We start from the raw sequence: 24,225 nt of genomic DNA, 5'->3' as shown, positions 1-24,225 counted from the left end.
AAGGCAAAGCTTATATTAGATTCCCCTTCGCTCGCCAAAAAGGAACCCAGTTTTGTAGCCGACGAGTTGTGTGCTCGCACCGCACTTTCTAAATCCTGGGCTTAGTTACCCGTGCCTTCGGAATAAATCCCCTTTTTACTTTCTACCGCGGTGACATCAACTAGGATTTTCGGGGCCAATGCCGTGGCTAACGCCGACGCCGGTTTTCATTGCCGGTGAGTCATATAACGCTTTCGCTATTAAAATACTTGTATGAGGAGTGCGTACAAAGAATCGTCTAAAAAGTGAACGAAATGCGTAGACTGGTTGTCTCACCTAGAGAGACAGTTACCGTGCCCTTCATTTGTTCACCACTAATTTATTTAGAATTGTTTATTTACGAGCATGTTACAATGCCCTACCTGAGCGCTTTTCTGTGCATTGTCTACTTAAGCGCGCGAAGAAATAGTGTTCGCTGAGTCTCCACCTTCTCGTTTCAACGCTTGCTATGTTCCTTCGGCCTGTGAGCAGCACAAGCATTCTATGAATGTCCAACTACCTCCACAGCGCTTTTTAGACGGTATTGTTTCGCTCCAGTATGTACCATTGCCTGATGCGCTGTCTGGGGGCTGCCACCTGAATCTCGAATTTCCGCTGTCGTTGGTGCCGATGTGGAGAACCCAGTCGAGGTCGGCATCTCTGCGCTCTGGAAACCACCCGCAGTCCTTGGGGCTCGAAAAGTCGCAGCTGACTTGGCGGGTCGCTTCCCCTAAAAAAAAAAGGCAATATCTAGCTGCAGTCTTCAAGCCGTTCTCTTTTAGTGTTTAGCGCAATTTTTTTCCCGGCAGGCGCATCTTCAGTTCAAGAACTACTCCATTAAATGGTCCTGCGGTAGTACCAGCATCTTTTTCTCTAAGTTACACTACACAACACAGGCCTAACTGCGTGTCATTTTGCTGCCTGATGTAGAAACAACTGGCGGTATCACCAGTCCCTTACTGAAGGCTAAAGCTGATGATATTCTCTTTCTACAAAGCCGGATTTTTCTGCAGTACTTCCGAAATGACGCTGGTACTGGCAATCTATATCAAGATGACATTCAAGCATCCAGTTGTGCTATTCAGTGATGTTAAGTGATGTCAAATAATTTGTTTTGCGATACACAAATATTACGTGTTGAAGGTCAGCAAAAAGTGTGCACAGAAATGGCTTTGATGTGTATTTATACAGCCAACATTCAGGCGCAAGCTGTTTTAATCCCTGCAGCCTTGCAAGTATGTAGTGCTCCATATGAGTACATACCGAGGAATGATATCAAGGTAACATTTTAAAGCTAGTTGATGCTAGTACAGCAAAGCGCAACACAAAATAGTTCCTATAGAACTGCCCAGCGCAGGTTTCGGCCTTACTACTACGAAGTCACGAAGCAAGCACGTTATTTCCGCGTAGCTTGTTCACTTACATCCTTCGCTTTGGGCATCTGGATGGCAGTTTGAGTATGCAGGACGGTCTACACTAATGCCAGGCGTGTCGGCAAGGTAGACAAACTGCATGGAAATGAAAAGCAGAATAGAAACACTTTAAAGGTAAAAACCACGTTGAGAGAAGGTAACATTGCTTAGCAAAGTACTCAAAATAGGAAAATTCGAAAGCCATCAAGTTCGCCCTGCACCAAGCGGGTTGGTCAACTGCGCAATATCGTTTATAAAAATCGGATGCATAATGGTCACAAATGCCATGGTAAGAGCGACATTATTCTCTTCGCTTCCCCTAATGAGATTAGCGCGTATATAGGGTGTTTCACCTGAGACTTGACGCAGTTTTTAACAACAAGTTTTTCTCAGTTTTTCCGGCACAGCATTGTCAGCAGTGTAGTACATCAAAAACAATTAAGGCGTGCAAACTAACAGGCTGGTTAACTAATATAGAAAGGCGAGTAGCCCACCTTGAGTAATATCCGTATCAGTTCTTGGAGTTTCGAAAATGCCGCTACACTCGCCGTTGTTGCTCAATACATTTTGCCTATTTCGACGAGTTAGTCCACTGGAGAGGCCGCTTTCCCTGCAAGCTTATCGAAAGCGCATGTACTTTCGTGTAGCCATAGTTTGTTGTCCCACAGCGAAGAGGGTAACTGCGCTTTCAAAATTCTAAAAACTGATATGGACATGACTTACGATGGGCTACACGTCTCTCAGTAATTAAGGTCCCTAACGAAAATAGTTAAAAAGCAAATTATTCAACATTAGTTAATAAGCCTGCTAATCAGCACGTCTTAGCTATACTCTGAAGTACTACACCGCTGACAATGGCATGGAGAAAAAAGCGCTCTCCTAACTCAAAAAGCCAATTCTTAAAAACTGTGTAAAATCTGAAGTGAAACATGTTGTACGTGTCTGGCGGGTTTACCCAAAAGGCCATTTTTCACACTTTTTGTTTATTTCGAAATCATTAAGAGTACACGATATCCGTTCTTGCGCGCGGGTTCTGCAACTAGGCCGACAAAAAAGGAGATCATATTTGGTTCGTCAGCATTATGACTAAACCGATCTGTTTAGACATCTTATTCCCTGCTGATACTGTGAACGTTCGTTTTAGAAACTGAGAGGTGATTGCACTCCTAGACTTGTCCCTATGATAAAATTCTGCTAGCACGCCTGCATACTCATATAATCGATTGCAAATTTTAACTGAATCCACTAGAACATCGCACGCAAGCAAGAAACCAATCGCGCGAAACACATTTTAGTGTGACGTAGGTGTGACGCACGGCGGTTTCCGGATTTCACCAAGCAAAGGCGAAATGCGAAATGAGAACGGTTATGAGCTTTGTCTATTGATCCACACCATTTTCTAACGAGAGCCCGTACGGAAATGCTGTAAAACTGTGGGAAGTCCTTCGGCCCCATCGCATTCACTTTCCATGTCTACGTGCGTGGATTTAATTTAAAAGTTGCACGCAGATACCTTAGAGTACGGACATGCCACGAGAATTCCGGCAAACAGACCTTTTGGAATGCGACCACCTTTAAGTTTCGAATACAAATATGCCCGCCAACTTCGATTAATAAGAAGTTTTAACTGATTTTATTCAATGAACTCACTGACAACCACAATTATTCAATTGCTTTGTGCTCGAATAGTAGCAGAGCCTAAGCGAGAAAAAAATGTTTCCTCTATATCCGATCGTTTTCTTTCATTACTGAAAGCCTAATTTGAAACACGCCACAGGTGTTTCTATAAAACTTTCTTACTTGTATGCGTGACGGAAAAAAAATACGCAGCAGCTGCATTCGTGTACGGGAAAAATGGAAGTTAAGACCTCAAGTAGAAGAACTTGCATGCAGGCGAGTCTCTCCAGAGAACAGGATTTTCTAGACACCCCTATAGTCTTCGATGGAGGCGAAATTCTAGAGGCCCGTGTACTGTGAGATGTCAGTGCACGTTAAACAACCCCAGTTGGTCAAAATTCACGGAGCCCTTTACTACGACGTCCACCATAGCCTGGGTCGCTTTGGGACCAAACCTATAGCCTTGGCAGTGACTGTGAGAAAGACTCCAACCGCGAACAGCTCCATTGGCTTCCTTTGTTGTTCAGTGTCGTGTGGGTACATATATTAACTTCACGAAATCACTACTTACCCGAGCCCCCGCATCCCAGTTTCCGGTCTTCACGGTGACCGCAGCCCACCTGCCATTCAGGTTGCTTCCTCGCAGACCTGCCAGTAGTGCGACGCCGGTAGAGCCGGTGGCAGACACTGACGGAGGTAGCACTCCGAAAAAGAGTGCCGAAGAAGCTGCAGAACAAAGTAAAAAAGGAAAATAGCGACCCACTTCATTAATTACCCGTTTTTTCGGCAAGACCACATTCGTGGTTGTTCACTTTTGGTGTGACCTTAAATATGTCCCGCATAATTTTGACCCGGAAATTATGAGTGAGTGTAGAACGGCAGAACGCACAGCACGTGTCGGCCATTTTGAAAAAGAAGTCAGATGTGGTAGCCTTTGTGCAGGTCATTACATCACGTGAATAACTAAACATGCTCAAGTTCTGAATTGATTTACAAAGCTCTCGCTTCGGAAGACGTACACAGAGAAGCATGAAGCTGTATTGAGCAGATTTAACTTGCTTTCTGAGGCACATTTCTTTAGGAAGCGCATGAAACTCGGAAAAAAAAACGCGCGGACCACTCTCGCGCTGCCGAAGGAATATCGAAAACGTGCGGCTCATTATTGAATTACGCTGTAAGCCTAGTGTGGTCAACCTGAAAAGGCAATGGCACAGTGAAGCGGACTCTTGGAGGAAAGTTCGCGCCAGGAACTGCAAAGTTGCACATTTTTTCTCTTCTTTTTTATGTATTGGCTATTTCTTGTGAATTGAAGAATGGTCCCTTCTCCTTGCTGGGCGAAATAAAACCTCTCGATCTGTAAAGGCGGAAGGGCTAAACTGAGATTACTCGTTTAATTATCTTGACGTAAAATGGAACATTGCAGTTCAAAAACATTATGGCCCTAGTTGAGCCTTTACAGCCTGTAGTGTTATATAAATAAATAAAAAAATACTTGAGCGTGGCCGCCCGCTAGATCTATGAGACTCCGTCCCCCTAAGCGAGCGTGTGGAACGACGTCCGTGTCCTCCTGGACTGCAGTATGAATTCCCTCCTTTGTCGCGTATCGCAGTCGTCGCCTGCGCCATGTTCAAGCCCCAAATCATGGTATAACGCTCCCACACTCTGGAAGGGTACACTCGCACGAATTTAGTCAAACACCGCGGACATTGTAAGAAATCAGTCATTCGGAGGCAGCCGTACTATGGACAGTGTCTCCCAGGTCCGTTAAAGGGAACAAAAATATAACAAGGCATGCAGCAAACGCGCACTGACCCACGTAAGGCGGTTGCGTTCCGCGTAGAAGTGGTAAAGAAATGCTCACTGCGCCTGCGCACGGCTCTTAGGCGCCTCAGCCCCGAAGTCAAAGCAACAAAAGAGGAAAGCTAGTACCCTACACACGCATGCACACACGACGACCTTCGAAGTTGCTTAAGCAGGCGCTGCACAAAACAGGTGATACGTGCGAAACACAATGCAATTCTGTCAGCTGCAGACCGTAGAGTGAGTTGTGGAGTGCTTTCACTAGTTCGGTATAGCAGAACGAAGCCCCACTGCTACGAGTTTGCCACTGACGAACAGGCCTGATGTCAGCGGTCGCCACATCCTTCCGCGATGGCGCCGACAGATGGCACCATTGTCGTTAGCTCGCCCCTTGCTTAGGCACGATGCAAGGGCTCGAGCGCAATAGGCAAATATTGATCAGCACAGCTGGTTTTTTTCAAACTTCATCACCGTGAACTACGAATGACTATTATCGACATCCTTGGTCAGGCATTCTATGGTTGCATACAACAATCAGTGTTTATATTTGCAAGTGTGAATGCCGAAAAAATAAACATGCGAGTGAGAAACTTGACGTAATTTGGATTTGCGATATATACATATTCCTCTTCTTCCAAAACGGAAGTTTCCGTCGTTCCCATTATAGTCCCTAATACCATTTGTTAGGTCACTATATACTCATTTTCATTTCCTAGGTCCACATATACTCGTTTTCTTCGTATTGCTTCTCCACTTATATGCCACTAATATTTTTCAGTGTTATTTATTTGCTCGGTCAAAATACACAATTGTAAGTGCTAATCGACTTCTTCCTTCAGGCTATTTTTGAAGTATGTATAAGCAGATTGAAGTAATGACAAGAAATTCTTTCGGTTTCCCACATTCTTCGAGGCACTGTTACCGGATCGTCCATTAACATGCAGGCAAGAATCCAGCTGCTCATAAAATTAAGCAGATTTAGAGCATCAGACGCACAAAGCCACTCACGATTATCAGGAACGAAGGCGTAGAAAGTGACGACGCAGGAGTGTGCAATGGGTCCCAGCCGGGGAGTGAGCATTGCCTTGTCAATCCCTCCGTGTGGCACTTCTGCAGTTACATCGATATTGTGATGCATAAGGTATATGAGCATTCTATGCCATCTAGTTAGTGGTATCGCATTCCTATGGTTGTCTTGAGTGGACTAAGTCGGGTTAACTAACCGTAGCTCGTAAATTCCGGCCAACCGTGGATTCGAAAATACTAAACATTGGTGATGGTGAAAGCGCATGAATGGTAAGTCTAAGTAAGCTTAATAGCTCTCAATTCCACGCGTGTACCAGCTGTGGTGGCGCGGAAAAAAAAAAGCGGGCATTCAGCTATCGCGTACTGTCATCTTGAACAGGTTTGCATACCCACTGACAAGCAAACGATCTTATTCTAGATAAGAACATTGTAAGAAATTCTTGCCAAAGTGTCTGACCACTTTTATATCTCTACGATTGTCTGCCACGAAAAGTACTCAGCCCAAAAAACACAAGAAAATGTTCATTTTTCAGGAACTGTACGGCAATGTTCCTTCTCTAATTCAACGCAATTTCACGCTCTTCCTAGTCAGCACGTAAAAATGGTGAATGAAATTCACAAGAAACATCCATAGCTTTGAGGAGAAAATAGGTATTGGCCCTCCTTGCAGCATAAAAAGGCGACAGCCGTTGTATGCGGCAAGGTGTAAGGCTGGCAATAACAACAAGGCCACTCGCAGTACAAATGCGCAGGTTCCCGACACACTCTGTCTGTTGTACCTTAGCCAAGGCGCTTATGGCGGTGCGCCCCAATAATTACCGAGCATTAATTCAGGTTGTTGACCTCATAAGGACTAGCTGGCCTTACATTAGACATTAAGCCTTTGGCATCCCAGTTTCTGACCATTTCAAATTCACTAAATAAGCCGAAACTTGAAAACGAATAAACCATTGACACGCAGGTGGTTTGCGGGCTTTCTGCTCTCTTCTTCAACCATTTTTAAGATGCTTCTCGAACGAGAGAGTGCGATCCGCGAAGATGATGTGCTATTTTCCGAATAAAGAAATGTGCTTAGCTTCAGAATTCACTGAGCTCGCCCAATTTTTTTTTCCACCCGCTGACCTTTTTGTAATTGATACAATGGTCTCTTCTTAGCTAAAAAAAAAATAAGAGTCTTTCTGCAGTCTGTCTCAGGTTTCAGTTCCACGGTTCGCGTAAAAACAGGATGAATTTTGCTTGACACCCTATTTTGCATTACCATTTTACATGACACAGCGCGGCTTTCTATTTCAGCTACCACAAGTCGACTATCCAAAAGCATGGAAACATATCCCTTACCTGGATTCAGCAAATAATACACCGCGAATGCTCCATCCTCGCTCAGTCGGCTGTCGGTCTTCGGGAAGAACTTGTTGCGCTTCGCATCTTTGACCGTTGTCCAGTTCCATCCAAAACGTGCATGAGGGTACTCGTTCTCCAGACCACACAAATCAGTTGAAAAATCGCAGGCACCTAGAGTAAGGTATATGGGTTTATTTTAATGGTTGTTCAGTGTTCATCGAAGCAGTAACTTCATGAAATAAAACATACTCATACCTATTCAAGTTAAGACAAAGCATATTTGCTCTTCAGAAGCCTCGCACCCAACAAGATGTAATTACGAAAGCCACATTCGATTTCTATGCGCGATACACGTATCGTTTGCGACCACTGTGAAAAAATTCGGCCAATGTATTTAGGAAGAGCTCTTATAATATGACTCAAAATGGTTTCCGTATGACGTATGAGAGTTTTGCGCAGCACATGGTTCTTGGCATAATGCTGTGACGCACTCAGGCCGTACAGATGCTAGTATACTTATCGTGGCTAAAGTTCGCAGCTGTGCTTTTTAATAAGCAGCCCAGCTTCCAACTTCAAATTCTGTTTGAAACCATCGCATTAAAACAATCAGAGCTGTGAGTTTTGCTCAGTGAGACGTTCGTAAATTTATTTTATCTTTGTCAACAAAGTCGCTGAAAGAGACTTCCGGGAAAGCCGCCCTCAACAGTTGCAAAGGCACCGATATTAACATGGCGCATGAAACGTGAACGTGCTGCCGTAACATGTCCCGACATGAATGAGGAAAGCGAACTCTGGCCGCCAACTTTTGGTGCTCTCTGCCGGGAAAGAAAGGCTCCAGCATCGTTATTTGAGGTTGAACGATAACGTCTAAACATTTTAATTAAATGACGACGCACTGTAGGGCAGCTGTGCAGCTTGTGGCACCACGCGTTTTAGCGCAGCCTAAAGACGGAAGAAGTACCGAGTCCTCTATTACCGCATGCCCTAGGAAAAGTACTGAAAACATGAATGTTTGTTTAGGATTATAGCTTGTGGTGGCGGTATTATGCGAACCGTTAGACGAAAAAATCAAGTTTCAGAGATTATGGGCAAAACGTTAATTTAGGAATGCTCGACTTGCCCAAATGAATAAACGTACGTATATATAATCGTAGCTTTCCAGCGATGTTTATCTATCCCAGCAAAATAATGGTTCTCAAAAAGAATTTCCTAATGCGAAAACCCGTCATGCCGCTCGTCGAGATACAGGAAAAAGATATGGTGCGATTTCAAGAAAGATCAGTTTCAACCATTGCTCAGTCAGAATAATGCCTTGAGCGCGATAAGGTTATCAAACATATTAGATACATTCACTGCACAAAAAGAATAGAACTCAAATGTATAGTGACATACCGCCCTTCCTATGACATTCATAAGCCCAGTGAAAAAAAAAAATCTGGTGCCACATTGTATAAGCTCTCCATTTTCCACTGTCCCTTTCGCGTGCATTTCGTTTTCTGTGACTGGACACTCAGATATACCCTCGCCTTTCAACCATCCGTTTGAAGTGACACGGTGATTGGGTGGTTGGCGATTGCCCCTCACCTTTGGTTGCACAGCGCGCTATGGCAGCCATTGGTCAGCGTCGGTCGCCTGCTGTTCACAGAGCTGTGCGATGCACTTCATCGTTGGCTGCATACCGCAGCCAATAACAACAATTATGACGTCCGGTCGCTAACCACTCACTAGGCGTGTCGCTTCCCACAGACGCTTAAAAGTAGCGGGTATATCTGAATGATCAATCACAGAGGACAAAATGCACGCGAAATGGACGATGGAAAGTGGAAAGCTTATAGAATACGGCGCCTGGTATTTTTTTTTTGGAAGGAAGGGTCGTCTAAAATTATTCTGTGAGCATTTTTTGACTACCGTCTCGGTTATGCAGTTAATTTCAGCCTTCTAGCCTGATAAGTCGTGCAATCAAGCAATGATCGCTTAACATGCGCCGTCCATGACTCACCGCAACGGGCTTCGTCCGCCCCGTTGGAGCAGTCGCCTTTGAAGTCGCACACCTTCGTCAGTGGAATGCACTGCTTGCTCTCCGCGCACTGGAATTCCTCTTTGCTACATGAGAACGGGGCCGGGGTGACTGTTGGTGTCGGTGGTAGGGCTGTGGGAAAGTGATTTCATGTCGAGTAAAACACCATTAAAACTCTTGCCCTGGTGCACCTACCAATTCTTCAGGCGTACCTGAACGTCTGTAACAGTCAACGCCAATGTGTGTGTCTCTCGGTGAGCGTTATTACACATGCGTAAAAGTTTAAGCTTTGAAAGGTGTGAAATCACATTTATCTACGAAAGTGTTCAAGAGTAAGCTGACCGGGAGAGTACGCGCGAGTGAGCGGAAGTACTTCTGAATGCATGTCATTCATGACGACTGTGACGAACAAAGAAGAATGTCAGTGGGTAAAAGTGAGATTGGTCATGACTCCCCTAATTTTGTTTGAACACCCGAAAAGGATCAAGAATGCTGAATGTCATCTTTGCATTTATTACAGTCGCCAGGCTATACTAAAAAACTAAGTATTATTAAACACAAATCGCATGTTCGTAAGTAGTTCGATGCCACTACGCCCACCTAAAGTGCATTTCAGTTCTGTTGGCACTGTATTCTTCCACCTTTGCACTTACTAATGAACACAGAGACCAGGAACTAGAAAACTTGGGCAGCGCCTTTTTGATATACAATCTGAATTAGTGCCGTTCGATTGAAAAGAAACACTAAGCTGCCTGTGCCGCCTGCTTTGATTCCGTGGATACGTGCTTAAAGTGAGACTTCGGACTGAGTATATTTTGCATGTGCAAGAATACGCGTGACAGACACAAGATCTAGCGCGTGCCTTTATGACTGATCTCTTTTTCCGGGGTGGTAAAAAGCTACAAATTGAAAACCTCAGGCCCATATCACACGTCGTGCCTTGGCAAGCTTTACGAACGGGTTGTAACTTTGACTGCAAAATTACATGGAAGATAACGACTGTGTACCACATACCATGTTCGGCTTCAGAGTGAAGCTCTCGACGCTGGACGTTCTCCTCCAAATACAAGAAGATGTCATGCGAAACGTACCTCGGACGGGAGAAAATGTCATAATGGCCCTGGACATCAAGGGGGCATTCGATAACGTCAGCCACGAAGCGATCCTTACGGGCCTAGACAACCTGGATTGCGGACGCAGAATCCACGGCTTCGTCAAAGCCTTCCTGTCCAATAGAACTGGCACCATCGGCATAGGAGACCTTCGATCGGATAAAATTCGCACTCCAAACAAGGGAACACCCCGAGGGTCAGTTATCTCACCCCTACTCTTCAACATAGCTATGATAGGCCTAGCTCGAAAACTAGAGAACATCGAAGGCATCAGGCATGCATTGTATGCTGACGATATAACAGTCTGGACAAACACGGGCTGTCTCGGAGAGAAGGAAGAAAGGCTACAGCAAGCAGCCTCTTGTGTAGAGCAATACCTCAAAGAAAGAGGACTCGCATGCTCGACCAAGAAATCGGAACTGCTGAGAGTCTGGAGAGGCAAGCAAAACCGTACCGTCCCAACCAACGAGGACCTAAAACTCAACGTCTACCTAGAAGGGACGCCCATACCCGAAAAGACAACAATAAGAATTTTGGGCATGTGGGTTCAATCCAACCAGCGCAGTACTCACACTTTTACCCTACTGAAAGCAACAACGCTACAAGTCGCACGCATGATCACCCGCATCACCAACAGGCGACATGGCATGCGTTAAGAAGACACACTAAAACTAGTCAGAAGCCTAGTAGTTAGTCGAATCACGTACAGCCTACCCTACCAGTGCCTCAACAAAAATGAAATACAACAAGCGGATGCCCTGCTACGCAAAGCGTATAAGACAGCGCTCCGACTACCACGCAACACGTCTACAGAAAAACTCATGACCCTGGGATTACACAACACCTTTGAGGAGCTACGAGAGGCGCAGCTTGAGTCGCAAAAACTCAGGCTGTTGCAAACAACGACAGGAAGAGCGCTCCTGCAGAGGCTCGGATACCGCGAGCAGATGCGAGAAATGTCGAGGACGGCAACGATCCCCTACGACCTTCGCAAGACCCTCAAGGTAGCGCCAATACCAAAAAACATGGATCCCAACCTCCATCGAGGCAGAAGAGAAGCGAGGGCCGAATTCATCGAGAAAACATACGCTCCTCAAGCCACGACCGTGTATACAGACGCGTCTTGGAGAGGAGGAGATACCAAAATCGCTGTAGCGGCGGTGGTCGATTCGTCTTTACGCGAAATGACCAGCGCGTCTCTCCGAGGCTGCACAGCTGCAGAGTCTGAGGAAGTAGCCGTTGCTCTAGCGGTGGCGGAGGGCTATAGAACCGGGCGGTCGCTAACAATACTCACGGACTCTCAAACAGCCTGCTGAAATTACTTGAATGGCAGGATAGGTCGTCACGCGCTCCGTACACTCCTCGCAGCGAGCGACAGAATTAATAACCAGAAAGAAGAAAACGACAAGATCCCCCACAAAATTGTGTGGGTACCGGGGCACACGGGGGTGGCAGGGAACCAAGAGGCCGACAGGATAGCTCGAGGATACATTACTTTCCCAGGTTCCGACGAGACCGCGGAACTCGCACCAGCACCCAGGGAATACTCGGCCATACTACAAAACTATAGAGGCAGAAGAATGCGATATCCCCCACCGCACAAATCTTTCAGCAGAGAGGAAGCTGTCACTTGGAGACAATTACAAACAGGCTTTTTCCGAAACCTACATATACTAAACAAAATGCACCCTACGATATACACGGACAAATGTCCCTGGTGCGACGAAAAACCTACTCTATACCACATCACATGGGCCTGCCAAAACATACACGTGGTCTCCAAAATACAAAACCCGAGTGCGGAGCAGTGGGAGACTATGCTGTCCAGTGACCGCTTTGAAGACCAACAAGGTCTGGTACAGCGAGTTCAGCGGGCGGCAGTGGCCAGCGGAGCCCTGGACTGAGGGCAACCAACCACTGATTAGAGGCGGACGACTTCGACAGAGAAGGCTCCTAGGGGTTGAACCAAGACGTCTCTGAAGATGCCCCCAAACCGCAGGAAAAACGATTAGTGTAAATAAAGTTTTCCCTTCCTTCCTTCTGGGGCGGAGTATGTGATTGTATGCGGTACTGTGAGCATGTGTCCTACCGTGTCTATAGATACTGTTCCAAGAAAAAAATACGAAAAAAAAATCCAGGAATGATTGTTCACATCAAGAACTTGGTTTTAAAGAAAACTGCAAGTTTACGCCTTAATACTTAGACCCACCTGGCAAATATCTCCTCACACACGATGACCCAACGCAATGGATTTTTTGTCGTATGTCTTGAGTTAGAGGTTTTCTCGCCAAAAGGCACAGAAATGCGGGAATCGGGCCGAATACACTTTTAATCGCCATTATTTTGTCCACTGACGACACTATACCTCTAATTAATGAAAGAATAAAAATGTCGCTCAGAATTCAACAGTGCCTGGCCTTCGCCAGTCTTTGGGTGACTGAAAGGCAAAAAAACGTGTCCACCACCGCGCTACGCTGAAGGGCTCAAGCTGTGAGCAGTATTGCTTTCGCAATAAAAATTCAGGAGGCCACTTTGTTGGCCTAAAGTGCGGTGAGGCGGAAGCCTCAAGCGCGGTGTTGCTGCTTGTGTCACTGATGCGTTGTTAAGATGTTAGGCATCGCCTCTAGGAGTGAAACGCGGCAGCGTCTTGAAACGCTGCCAGGGGGTCCATAGAAGTATGATTCTTTAAAACAGCGCACAAGACAAAGACACAGATAGAAAAGACACACACAGCGCTGACTTACAACTAAATTTATTCATGAAATTTACGTGTATATATACATATGGCAAGATGCGCGCGAGGCGGCAAACTGGTAAAATGCGGAAAACTGGTAAAATGCGCAAAAAAAATTGAAAAAACCTAATCACGTGTCGCGCGCGTTGCCAAGTACGCCCGTTCTTTTTCAGATAGCGCAAGAGAAGGGGTGCTGACGCAAAGGTAACCCAGAGTTTATATCATTTGGGCCTCAATTATTTCCGTGCTCACGACGACGGCGATTTTGTGTCGATCCCCATTTCGAGATGAGACGCAGCGAGCAGGCTTCGCGCACTTGCGCGGGACATCACGCGTGCCGCGTGGAATTCCGGCCAATTTTGCAATTCCCGTTTACAATCCTTGGACCCAGATCTGAAGCTCCGGCTACCATCAGGCCTACCACGACGAGAAGAAACTTTGCTGTGTCGCCTCTGGCTTGGTGTAGCTTTCACCAACCACTACTCATTCTTAATCGGTATGGCTGATAGTCCTGCATGTTCCATCTGCGGGCATGACGAGACCATAACCCACATTCTTTGTGACTGCCCCGCCTACACCAGCGAAAGGCAGTCTCTCAGCCGTGCGCTGGAGCGCCTAGATCCACGCCCTTTCACGGAAATGAAGATTCTCGGCCACTGGCCGCGGCGGTCGTCGGCGCGGAAGGCCTGCAAGGCACTGTTCCGCTTCTTGAGAACTTCTGGCCTGCATGATAGGCTGTGACTTTAGCGAACAGTGACGGTTTAGAGGGACTTCAATTTTCTGTTACTCTCCTTTCTCTTTCTTTTTTATCCCCTCACTCCTTTCCCCCCCGTGTAGGGTAGCAAACCGATTACTCTTTCGGTTAACCTCCCTGCCATTCCTCTTCTACATCCTCCACCTCCTCGGCGCTTATGAAACATCGGTTTACACAATTCCTAATTTTCTTTTGTACATTCAGAGCAGTTAAGCGGCAGGTTGCGGTCTTTGGAGGTAGACAAACCATTTTTATGTTCCCTTAATCTGTCGTTGAGGCGACGCCCTGTTTGACCGACGTATATTTTTCCACGAGATAGTGGAAGTTCATAAACTATCCCTTCAGTGCAATCTACATACCTGTTTTGATGATTTTTCTTGCATGAAACGCTTGGCTTTGTCGCTGGACTACTCATGTGACTAAGGTTGGAAAGCTTACACGGGACGGAAAAGGTACGAGACCTGGGAGGACTGGGAGACCCTGCTGCGCTCGGAGGACCCGGCCGTGCAGACCATCGCCACCGGCCGTGCTCCCAGTGTTATGAACCTCAGGAACATAAACACTTGAGTGCAGTGGGGTCGTGCGGGGACCCTGGGGCGTGCCCCGAATTCCTGTTAAATTAAAGTTTTTCTCTCTCTCTACGCGAACGTCTGAACGCTGCGCTAGCTTCTTTAGGTTGTGCGAGAATGTATGCACATAGGGAATTACTGCCGTTTTTTTCTGTTTCCTTGATGACACTGTCTCGGGGCTATGTTCGCCTTTTTTTCGTGCTTGAGCAAGGCCTCTGCAACAGATATCTGTAACTGCATCGGGTAGCCTGCTGACGTTAGCCTGAACGACTGCCGAGGGAAACTGTAGTCTTCTAAGTGCTCACAAGATTTCTTCAGGGCGTTCTTGAACCATTCATAAACAATAGCTCTCTTAGCCAGTTTGGAATGCGCTGATTGAAATTGAAGTAGCTGCTTGTTGGATCGGGGTTCATATGCCCAACAAACGTGGTTGTCAGTAAATACAATCTTTAGATCTAAAAAGCGAATTGTTCCATCTTCCGGAAGTTCTTGTGTCAGAGTAAGTGGTTTAAGACCCTCATAAAAAATGGTGAGTGTATAAAAAACATCATGCTCGTAAAACCCAGAGCTGATGCTAAAAATCACTGAACAGTCATCTACAAATCTAAAAACTTTAGAAACATTTGTCCCTTCAAGACTTGGTTCCTTCAAAAGGCTGCAGAGGAAGCCGCCATTGCACTTGCTATCCCCCGCACGGAAGTCCGCTACATTTTAAGTGATTCTAAAACTGCGACTCTAAATTTTGCTCGAGGCCGAGTCCATGTCCCTGCTTTTGGCATACTGGACTCACCCGATGCACCCGCACCCCGCCAAGTGGAGCTGATATGGGTGCCTGCGCACTCCGGGAATCCCGGGAACGAGGCCGCCAACCTTTTAGCCCGAGGTTCTTTAAACCGGGCTCAGGTGGCCTCGGATCGGGGATTCGCGAAGGAGCGCATGCACTCCTTCAGCGAGCTGACGCACGCCTACAGAGCCTCACGCCAGCTATACCCCCCACCCCACTCCTCCCTAGATAACAACACTCTGGCGCAGACTACAGACACACTGTCTCCCCTCACCCCTTACCCTAGCCCACTATCATCCCTCCTTCCCCACTCCGGCATGCGCCCTATGCCCAGAACCCTTCGCCTCTTCCCTTCACATCCTTTCCCTCTGCCCGGCGGACCCTCCCCCGCGGGACCTAGAGAACCTCAAGATCTGGGAGGACTGGGAGACCCTGCAGCGATCGGAGGACCCGGCCGTGCAGACCATCGCCACTGGCCGGGCTGCCCGTGTTATGGACCTTAGGAACATAAACACTTGAGTGCAGTGGGGTCGTGCGGGGACCCGGGGGTGTGCCTCGCATTCCTCTTGAAATAAAGTTTTCTCTCTCTCTCTCTCTCTCTCTCAAGACTGTCGCGCAGTAGTCGGTCATATTTGGCTCAAAGTAAATCACACACAATAGGAGCAATGCAGGAACCAATGCAAATTCCTTCTTTTTGGAGATAAAAGCTGTTTTCCCACTTCGTGAAAGTGGAATATAGATTAAAAAAAAGTTAAAATCGCAGCAAAGGATGCTCCTGGAGAATTCAGGAAAGCCACCACTCCAATTTGATCAAGGCACTCCTCAATGAAAAGCGGGCGACACGTTATTAGGTTTGTCAACATTCTTTGCGCATTTTACCACTTTGCCGCCTCTCATGCATCTTGCCATCTCTATATATACATGTATTTTTCATTAATAAATTTAGTTGTAAGTCAGCGCTGTGTGTGCCTTTTCTATCTGTGTCCTTGTCTTTTGCGCTGTTTAAAGAATCATGGTTCACCAACTAGCCTGCACGTCTACCCTTGTAAGTCCATAGAACGCCATCGCCCGTTCGCCATCTGCGCCTTGCTCGTCGGTAAATTGGTTTTTGAGGAAAGGAGATGTATCTGTCTCGCATATCTCGGTGAACACCTAAACTTCGCCGTAACGGGAATGGAGGAAGATGGGAGTGAACGAAAAGACCGTATTGACTAGACGCGCCTTTGTTCATTTCAAACCATCCAGCTGGCATGGCGAAAAAAATTCAGGGGCACTTTGACTGCTGACTGTCTGAAGTGCGTAGAGGCGAAAGCGTTTTCCGCACCACTTTGCTTATGTGACACTGGTGACGTCACCACTGGATGACGTCACACATAATTGGTTGGTTTATTGGTTTATTGGGGTTTGACGTCACAAAGCAACTGGGGCTATGAGGGACGCTGTAGTGAAGGGCTCCGGAAATTTCGACCACCTGGGGTTCGTTAACGTGCACTAATGAGCGCCGCGGTGGCTCAGTGGTTATGGTGCTCGGCTGCTGACCCGAAAGACGCGGGTTCGATCCCGGCCGCGGCGGCTGAATTTCTTTGGAGGAGAAATTCTAGAGGCCCGTTTACTGTGCGATGTCAGTGCACGTTAAAGAACCCCAGGTGGTCGAAATTTACGGAGCCCTCCACTACGGCGTCTCTCATAGCCTTAGTCGCTTTGGGACGTTAAACCCCATAAACCAACCAACCTTAACGTGCACTAACATCGCACAGCACACGGGCTTCTAGAATTTCGCCTTCATCGAAATTCAGCCGCCGCGGCCGGGATCGACCCCGCGTCTTTCGGGTCAGCAGCTGAGCGCCGTAAAGACTGACCCACCGCGGCGGGGCTGATGACGAAGTAATGACAAATTACTAATTAGTGACTAATTACTAATTAATGACTAAATACTAATTAAGTGCTAATTAATGACGCTTAACCTTCGCCTTTAGGAGTGCAACGCGACAGCGTGTTGTAGCGCTGCCAGACAGTCCACGGAACGCCACCACCCGTTCGGCGTGATGCCTTGCCCTTTGAACGCGACGCTTTTTGAGGAAAGGAAATGGGGCAGTAATTCTCTGTCATCTCGGTGGACGCCCGAACCGCACCGTACAGGAAGGGAGGCACGCCACCACCCCTTCGGTGCGATGCCTTCCCCTTTGAACGCAAGCTTTTTGAGGAAAGGAAATGGCGCAGTAATTCTCTGTCATCTCGGTGGGCACCCGAACCGCACCATAAGGGAAGGGAGAAACGCCACCACCGATGCCTTATAGTTTGAACGCAACGCTTTTTGAGGAAAGGAAATGGGGCAGTAATTCTCTGTCATCTCGGTGGACACCCGAACCGCACCATAAGGGAAGGGAGAAACGCCACCACCCCTTCGGCGCGATGCCTTATAGATGCCTTATAGTTTGAACGCGACGCTTTTTGAGGAAAGGAAATGGGGCAGTAATTCTCTGTCATCTCGGTGGACACCCGAACCGTACCGTGTACAGGAAGGAAGGAACGCCACCACCCATTGGTGGGATGTCTTGCCCTTTGAACGCAACGCTTTTTGAGGACAGGAAATTCTCTGTCATCTCGGTGGACACCCGAACCGCACCGGACAGGAAAGGAGGAAGTGGGAGTGAGAGAAGAAAGAGGGCCCGTAATGCAGAAACTGAAAATTGTATTAGAGGAAAGGAAATTATGCAGTAACTGTCTCGCATATCTCGGTGGACACCCGTCTAAACGCGGACACATGTGCCGACCCGGACAGAGGCACGGCTGCCGACCCGGACGGAGACACGGCTGCCGACACGGACGGAGACACGGCTCCCGACACGGATTGCTAACGACAGCATGAGGTATTAAAGGCTTTCGCCTTAAAAAGGCGAAAGATTGGTGCGATAGAGGGGAAAGGCCCAATAAAGACAAAAAAAAGAGCTTGCATGGCGGAGTGGTTAGCATGCTCGTCTCGCACTCCGGAGACCGGGGTTCGATTCCAGAAGTCGACCAATTTCCTACTCGGTTTAATTTACTTATCTTGCATGATTAGAAGGGTTAATTAGGCTAATTGGGTAATTAAGCAATTAACTAAACTCAGTCCCACTTACTGCGAGTGTCACTATACGATCCCTTTAATTGGTTGCATGGTTAACAGCCAAACTACAATTGGCCCCATTTGAAATTCGCGCACCGTGACGTCACGACCATTTCGACCAATTGAAAAGCGTGGCATTTCTGTCGACAACTCCTGCTTACAACGATGAGGCATTAAAGGCTTCTGCCTTAAAAACTGTCACTACATATTCAACCTGTCCTGCTAAAGCTTAGGCCTTGAGCTCTTGCATGCCGAGATCTAAAACTTGGCGAACTACACTGATTTGTCGAGACCTTCTACTGTGTTCATGGCTGAAGGGAATCATCATCATCATCATTTTGACTGCGTCCACTGCAGGAAAAAAGAATTTCCCATACCTCTCCGTAAACCCTGTCATGTTCCAGCTTCGGCCAGATTGTCCCTGCAGAATTATTTATCTCATCGGCCCAACTAAATATCTGCCACCCGCTGCTACGCTCACCCTCTCTAGGTATCCAGTCCGTTACAATTGACGGCCATCGAATATCTTGCCCTCGCATTACATGCACTGCCAAAGCCCATTTTTAAGGCGAAAGCCTTTAATGCCTCATCGTTGTAAGCAGGAGCTGTCGACAGAAAATGTCACGCTTTCCAGTTGGTCGAAACAGTCGTCACGTCACAGTGCGCGAATTTCAAACGGGCCCAATTGTACTTTGGGTACTAACCATGCAACCAATTAAAGGGATCGTATAGTGATGCTCCAAGTAAGTTTGACTGAGTTTAGTTGATTGCTTACTTAACCAATTAGTCCAATTAACCTTTCTAGTCAGACCATATAAATAAATAAAACCGAGTAAGAAATTGGCCGAGCTTGGGAATCGAACCCCGGTCTCCGGAGTGCGAGTCGAGCACGCTACCACTCCGCCATGCCAGCTCGATGGCTTGGAATGAACAAAGGTGCCTCTAGTGAATACGGTGTCTTCGTTCACTCCCATCTTCCTCCCTTCCCGTTACGGCGAGGTTTAGGTGTCCACCGAGATATGAGAGAGACAGATATTTCCTTTCCTCAAAAACCAATTTACCGACGAGCAAGGCGTATTTGTCCACGTTCCAGATTGGTCCAAATTGTCGTGACGTCACCACGCGCGAATTTTGACGGGTGTCCACCGAAATATGTGAGACAGTTACTGCGCAACTTCCTTTCCTCAAATACAATTTTCGACTAGTGTCTACTGAGATATGTGAGACAGTTAATGCGTAATTTCCTTTCCTCAAATACAATTTTCCATTTCTTCACTACTGCCCCTCTTTCTTCTTTCACTCACACTTCCTCCCTTCCTGCACCATGCGGCTCAGGTGTCCACCGAGACGACAGAGAATTACAGCCCCATTTCCTTTCCTTAAAAAAGCGTTGCGTTCAAAGGGCAACGCATCGCGCCGAACGGGTGGTGGCAATCCGTGGACTCCGTGGCAGCGCTACAACACGCTGTTGCGTTCCACTCCTAAAGGCGAAGCTTAAGCGTCCTTAATTGGCAGTTATTTAATGCACCAACAAAATGTGAAGTGAAAAATCGCGTAGCAGAATGCAGCACTCAGGCTTTCGCCTTTCACCACTTTAGCCGCCAAAGTTCCTCGTACTTTTTCCCCTTCATTTCGACTAGGAATCATTAACCCGTCAGGAAAAAGACCGTGAGGAAGGAAACACGTGAGGAGCGAAACACTAATTACAGACATTGCTACTACAACGAAACCGTTGGCCATCTATGCTCAAAGCACCATTCGCCCCATTTATTAGCCAAATGATTATGAAATCACAGCTACAATAGCAACACCGCTTCCAATTCTCCTACCTCTAAACTTAACTCACAAATGCTTCAGGGGAATAGTATTTAGGCATTTGAAAATTTGGTCGTTGTTTTCCATCAGTAGCTCTTTTCCCGCTGCCTCCAAAACTCGGCAGAATGGATAAAATTGAAATTGCAATTCTTTCAGGTTGTCATTCAGAAACTACATGAAAACTCAGTTACGAAACAATTCGTGTTGCATCCTACGACCAGATTTCGATTTATTCCTTTCAGGATTGGAAGCTTATGTACGCGACTGTCCGCACACACACCATGCAATCACCAACATATAGGATGCTCACCTCCGTGGTGCAGTTCGCAGCTCTCCGAGAAAGTTACGTCGTCGATAGCAATGTAGCCTTGCTGCCTGGCTTTTCTGTACTCGGCAGTGAAGGCAATCTTGAGGAAGAAATAAGAAATAAAAATGTTCTTGACAAAATAGGTCCACCAGTATTCTTCGCTGTATATATGGACTCTCTGGGCGCTCATAGGAGGAAGAGAAAGAATGACAGATAGAGATGCGTATGTAGGTGTGTGGATCCATTTGGACCATTTGCGGCTTGGTAAGGTGCGTAGCTCGGGCGTGGCTTATCTTTAAATTGTCTTTATTATTCTTGATTTTTTTAAGCGCGCATTATTACATATTTTGGGGAGGTAATCGATATCATTAGCTGCTTGAGGACACAGTATACCAGAACATGCCTGTTATACTTAGAAGCAAGCTTGGTTTGGTTTGGTTTGGTTTGGTTTCTTGGGGTTTAACGTCCCAAAGCAACCCAGGCGATGAGGGACGCCGTAGTCAAGGGCTTCGGAAATTTCGACCACCTGGGGATCTTTAACGTGCACTGACATCGCACAATAGACGGGCCCCTAGAATTTGTTACTTGTTCAAGCACTTCAGTTTGCCTAAATGATCGTTTAGACATCCGTGCAACTTACTGATGAATGGTCATCGGCGCATGGACTTCTATGCGAACTAAGCTAGGAAAGCAATATTCCTTACCCTAATGCAAGTTGAATGTAACGCCCTTTGTACTTAAATTTTCTCTCAAGAGTCAGTTTACAGCCTCATCACCATGCGGCCTTCTTATGATTATCTATGCAAGTGTATGTGTATTAGTACTTTGACAGAGCCCGAACACCTTAAAGGGGCAATAAAAGGGGCTCCGAATAACGTTGCGGTATGCCTAGGATGTTAAAGGACGATGCTTCACAAATATCCTCCACCAAGAATTTTTTTAATGCGTTTCGTGGAAGCTAAGTTATCTGTAGTCGAAATTTTAATTGACGCGTCTTCGTGAGTTTGTCCTCTCGTCACTTTTTGCACGATGAAATGTCGACAACCCTCCGCCGGCTCCACCCCCTCTCCCCTCCGTCAGCAGGCGACGCGCGTGGGAGAAGCGGGAGGGGGGAGAGAGAGAGAGAGAGAAAATTTTTATTTCAATTGAGGAAGGTTGCTCGAGCAAATTGGGTGGCACGCCTAGTCCAAGGCGCCACTGGCTTTAGCTGACTGACGGACTTGCTGAACCAACTTAAGTTGATGATCCAGGGTCTCGCTGGTCAGGGCCACCTCCCACTGCTCATATGTCGGGTTGGATGCAGTTATGTGTTTTGGTTTCGTTGTGCATTCCCACGATATGTGGTAGAGCGTAGGGCAAGCTCCACACCCAGGGCATGTATTCTGATATTGAGTGGGGCTAATCTTGTGTAGGATGAACAAGTTAGGGAAAGTGTTGGTCTGAATTTTCCTCCAGTCTATGGCTGCGGAGGAGTCTAGTTTTATGTGAGGGGGTGGGTATTTTCTGCGCTCCAGCCGAATATGTTCTAGTCTGTCACCATAGGTGCTAGCGGGAGGGGACGTAGTTTGGTTTAGTTTATTGGGGTTTAACGTCTCAAAGCAACTAAGGCTATGTGGGGCGCCGTAGCGAAGAGCTCCGGAAATTTCGACCACCTGGGGTTCTTTAACGTGCACTGGCATCGCACAGTACACGGGCCTCTAGGACAGATTTCTGGCCGTGGCCATTAGAGCTGCATGACGTCGGAAAGAGACGTCACGGTGAACCGATGACAGCCCATCGCTGCTGACGTAACGAGCTGCGCATGACGCGTTGTGCACGGATTCGGCCGAAAGCTCGGCATCGCAGGTTGCCTGAAGATGTGAAAGCGCGAATTTTTAAGAATATATTATAAAGGATCGGTTCGCTTTTGAGGTCCTGTGCTCGGCATGAACGCTCGGTGATCTGTACTGTATAGATAATGCAAGCTTATCGTAGGCAACTTCAAATCTGTTCTCGCTTCGGCGAGCGCGGCTTCAGCCGCTTATCTGTTTTTCGAGCAGCGTCCGCTGCGGCGGACGCAGTTGTTGCGGCGACGCGCGTCTTTTCTTTCCTTTTTCTGTTCTCTGATCTTTTAACTCTCCTCTGTCTGCACGTGGCAGCGGTGGTGGTTCGGATCTAGCCAGTAGGCAGGCCCGTGCTATTTCCTTTTCATCCTTCTCTCAGTCACAACAACAACAACAACAGGCAACTTCAAACACCCTTTTCAGGGACCCTTTAATGAAAATTAAATATCCCCGCTTGTTTATTTCCGCAGATCTCATCAATACAGGTAGTTTGACGTCACTGCTCAGTGAAACGCTCGCCCGCGACAGACTCAAAATCGTTATGTTTCGATGGAGGCAAGAGGCGCCCGTGTGCTGTGCGATGTCAGCGCACGTTAAAGATCCCCAGGTGGTCGAAATTATTCCGGAGTGCTCCACTACGGCACCTCTTTCTCTCTTTCTTCTTTCACTCCTACCTCCCTCCCTTCCCTTACGGCGCGGTTCAGGTGTCCACCGCGATATGTGAGACAGATACTGCGCCATTTCCTTTCCTCAAAAACCAATTTACCAATTTTATGTGCGTAGAAATTATTTTTCGCTCGGGCGGATTAGCTCATTTGCTCTGAAAAGTAAAAGCCTAAGGTTTTTTTTACAAATTTGACAACTTCAATGCACCGCTCAAAAAAAAATTCGCCGATGCGAATAAACACCAAAGTGTGTTCTTCTTTTCCGAATTCAGGCGAATAGACAAATATGAAAAATTTTGGATAGGGACATAACGCAGAGGTGGCTGCTCTTAGGTGCTATGGCGTCTTCGTTCTTAAACCCTCGCCCTCTGCAAGCTCAGAAGGTCACAGGTGATGGCTTGTAGCTTCCAGTCTGCCTGATTACCGTGCATTGATTATCGCAGCTCGCGTTCACACGGGTCAAAATGACGGCTAACAGGAACTACTCTTCTAAGCACAGTGGGCAGAGTAACGCTGAAAAAGAAAAGGAACAGCGCAGATTGGGCTCCGCATTTTCGAGCTGAGCCGAGCTGTAGATGGAAACAGCAAACCGGACAAACAATGATCAAAAGCTTGTCCTTGTCCTTGTCCTACAGTATGTCACGTTTTAATCCTTGCTGACGGGACGTTTCAAGCGTCGTCGATTTCGACGCTGAATACTGCGCCAATTGCGTTGCAAGCATAGCGAAAGCATCCACGAGCGAAGCTGCGTTTCTTAGCCCCAGCCAGCTTTCGTTAAAAAATGCAGTTATCACATTTTCACTAGATAGGTTTTCCACTGTTTCCTTCGTATTTCTGCGCTGTAAACCTGGCGCGGGCCATCCAACGTAAACGAGATTCCAGGCCACTGGTTAAAGCTTTTCCGTCAGGTATAAAAAGAAAGGATAGCAACCATTCTACCAATTTTTCTTAATAATGAAGGAGTTTCCTTTATGCTTATATGATGACCGTGCATCAGCGAGCCAGCAATGTGGATAGAGACACTGGGTTGTTATCACAGCGAAACGGACGCCAAAAGAATTAGAAAGGAATGAAGCATCTAGCACCAGTGCTCCCACCTGATATGGTTCACTCTGTTTAAGTATAACGTTGGCAGCAGTGAAATGGAAGAATTGAGTCGTCCTCCGTTGCTCCCACACAGGCTTCCACTGTCCGTCTTTGGTTGTGCGCACATTCAATGATAGCAGTGGCTCACTTCTGCCTTGGACAGTGTAGAAGAACGTGATCTGCAAGATTTCATCAAAAACAAGCCCGTCATTCCAAAAATGCTCTATTTTGGAGACGTG

General features: G+C 47.0%; 1 protein-coding gene across 2 annotated transcripts in view; it reads right to left on the bottom strand.

Annotated features, from left to right (window-relative positions):
• The window catches only part of LOC149370511 (MAM and LDL-receptor class A domain-containing protein 1-like), a 170,322-nt gene that overhangs the window by 34,256 nt on the left and 111,841 nt on the right, over positions 1 to 24,225 (bottom strand). For both annotated transcript variants that reach the window (XM_089562038.1, XM_089562044.1), the window contains exons 42-49: positions 23,998 to 24,165; positions 20,416 to 20,512; positions 9,214 to 9,363; positions 7,212 to 7,385; positions 5,856 to 5,957; positions 3,619 to 3,773; positions 1,442 to 1,526; positions 584 to 748 (exon numbers count right to left, since the gene is read on the bottom strand). In XM_089562038.1, the coding sequence (XP_089418164.1) occupies positions 584 to 748; positions 1,442 to 1,526; positions 3,619 to 3,773; positions 5,856 to 5,957; positions 7,212 to 7,385; positions 9,214 to 9,363; positions 20,416 to 20,512; positions 23,998 to 24,165 (1,096 nt within the window). The remainder of the gene's footprint in view (positions 1 to 583; positions 749 to 1,441; positions 1,527 to 3,618; positions 3,774 to 5,855; positions 5,958 to 7,211; positions 7,386 to 9,213; positions 9,364 to 20,415; positions 20,513 to 23,997; positions 24,166 to 24,225) is intronic.

Source organism: Amblyomma mixtum, chromosome 1 (assembly GCF_055824585.1).
Source record: "Amblyomma mixtum isolate Tamu chromosome 1, ASM5582458v1, whole genome shotgun sequence".
Lineage (NCBI taxonomy): Eukaryota > Metazoa > Arthropoda > Arachnida > Ixodida > Ixodidae > Amblyomma > Amblyomma mixtum.
This window is presented reverse-complemented; position numbering and strand designations above follow the sequence as displayed.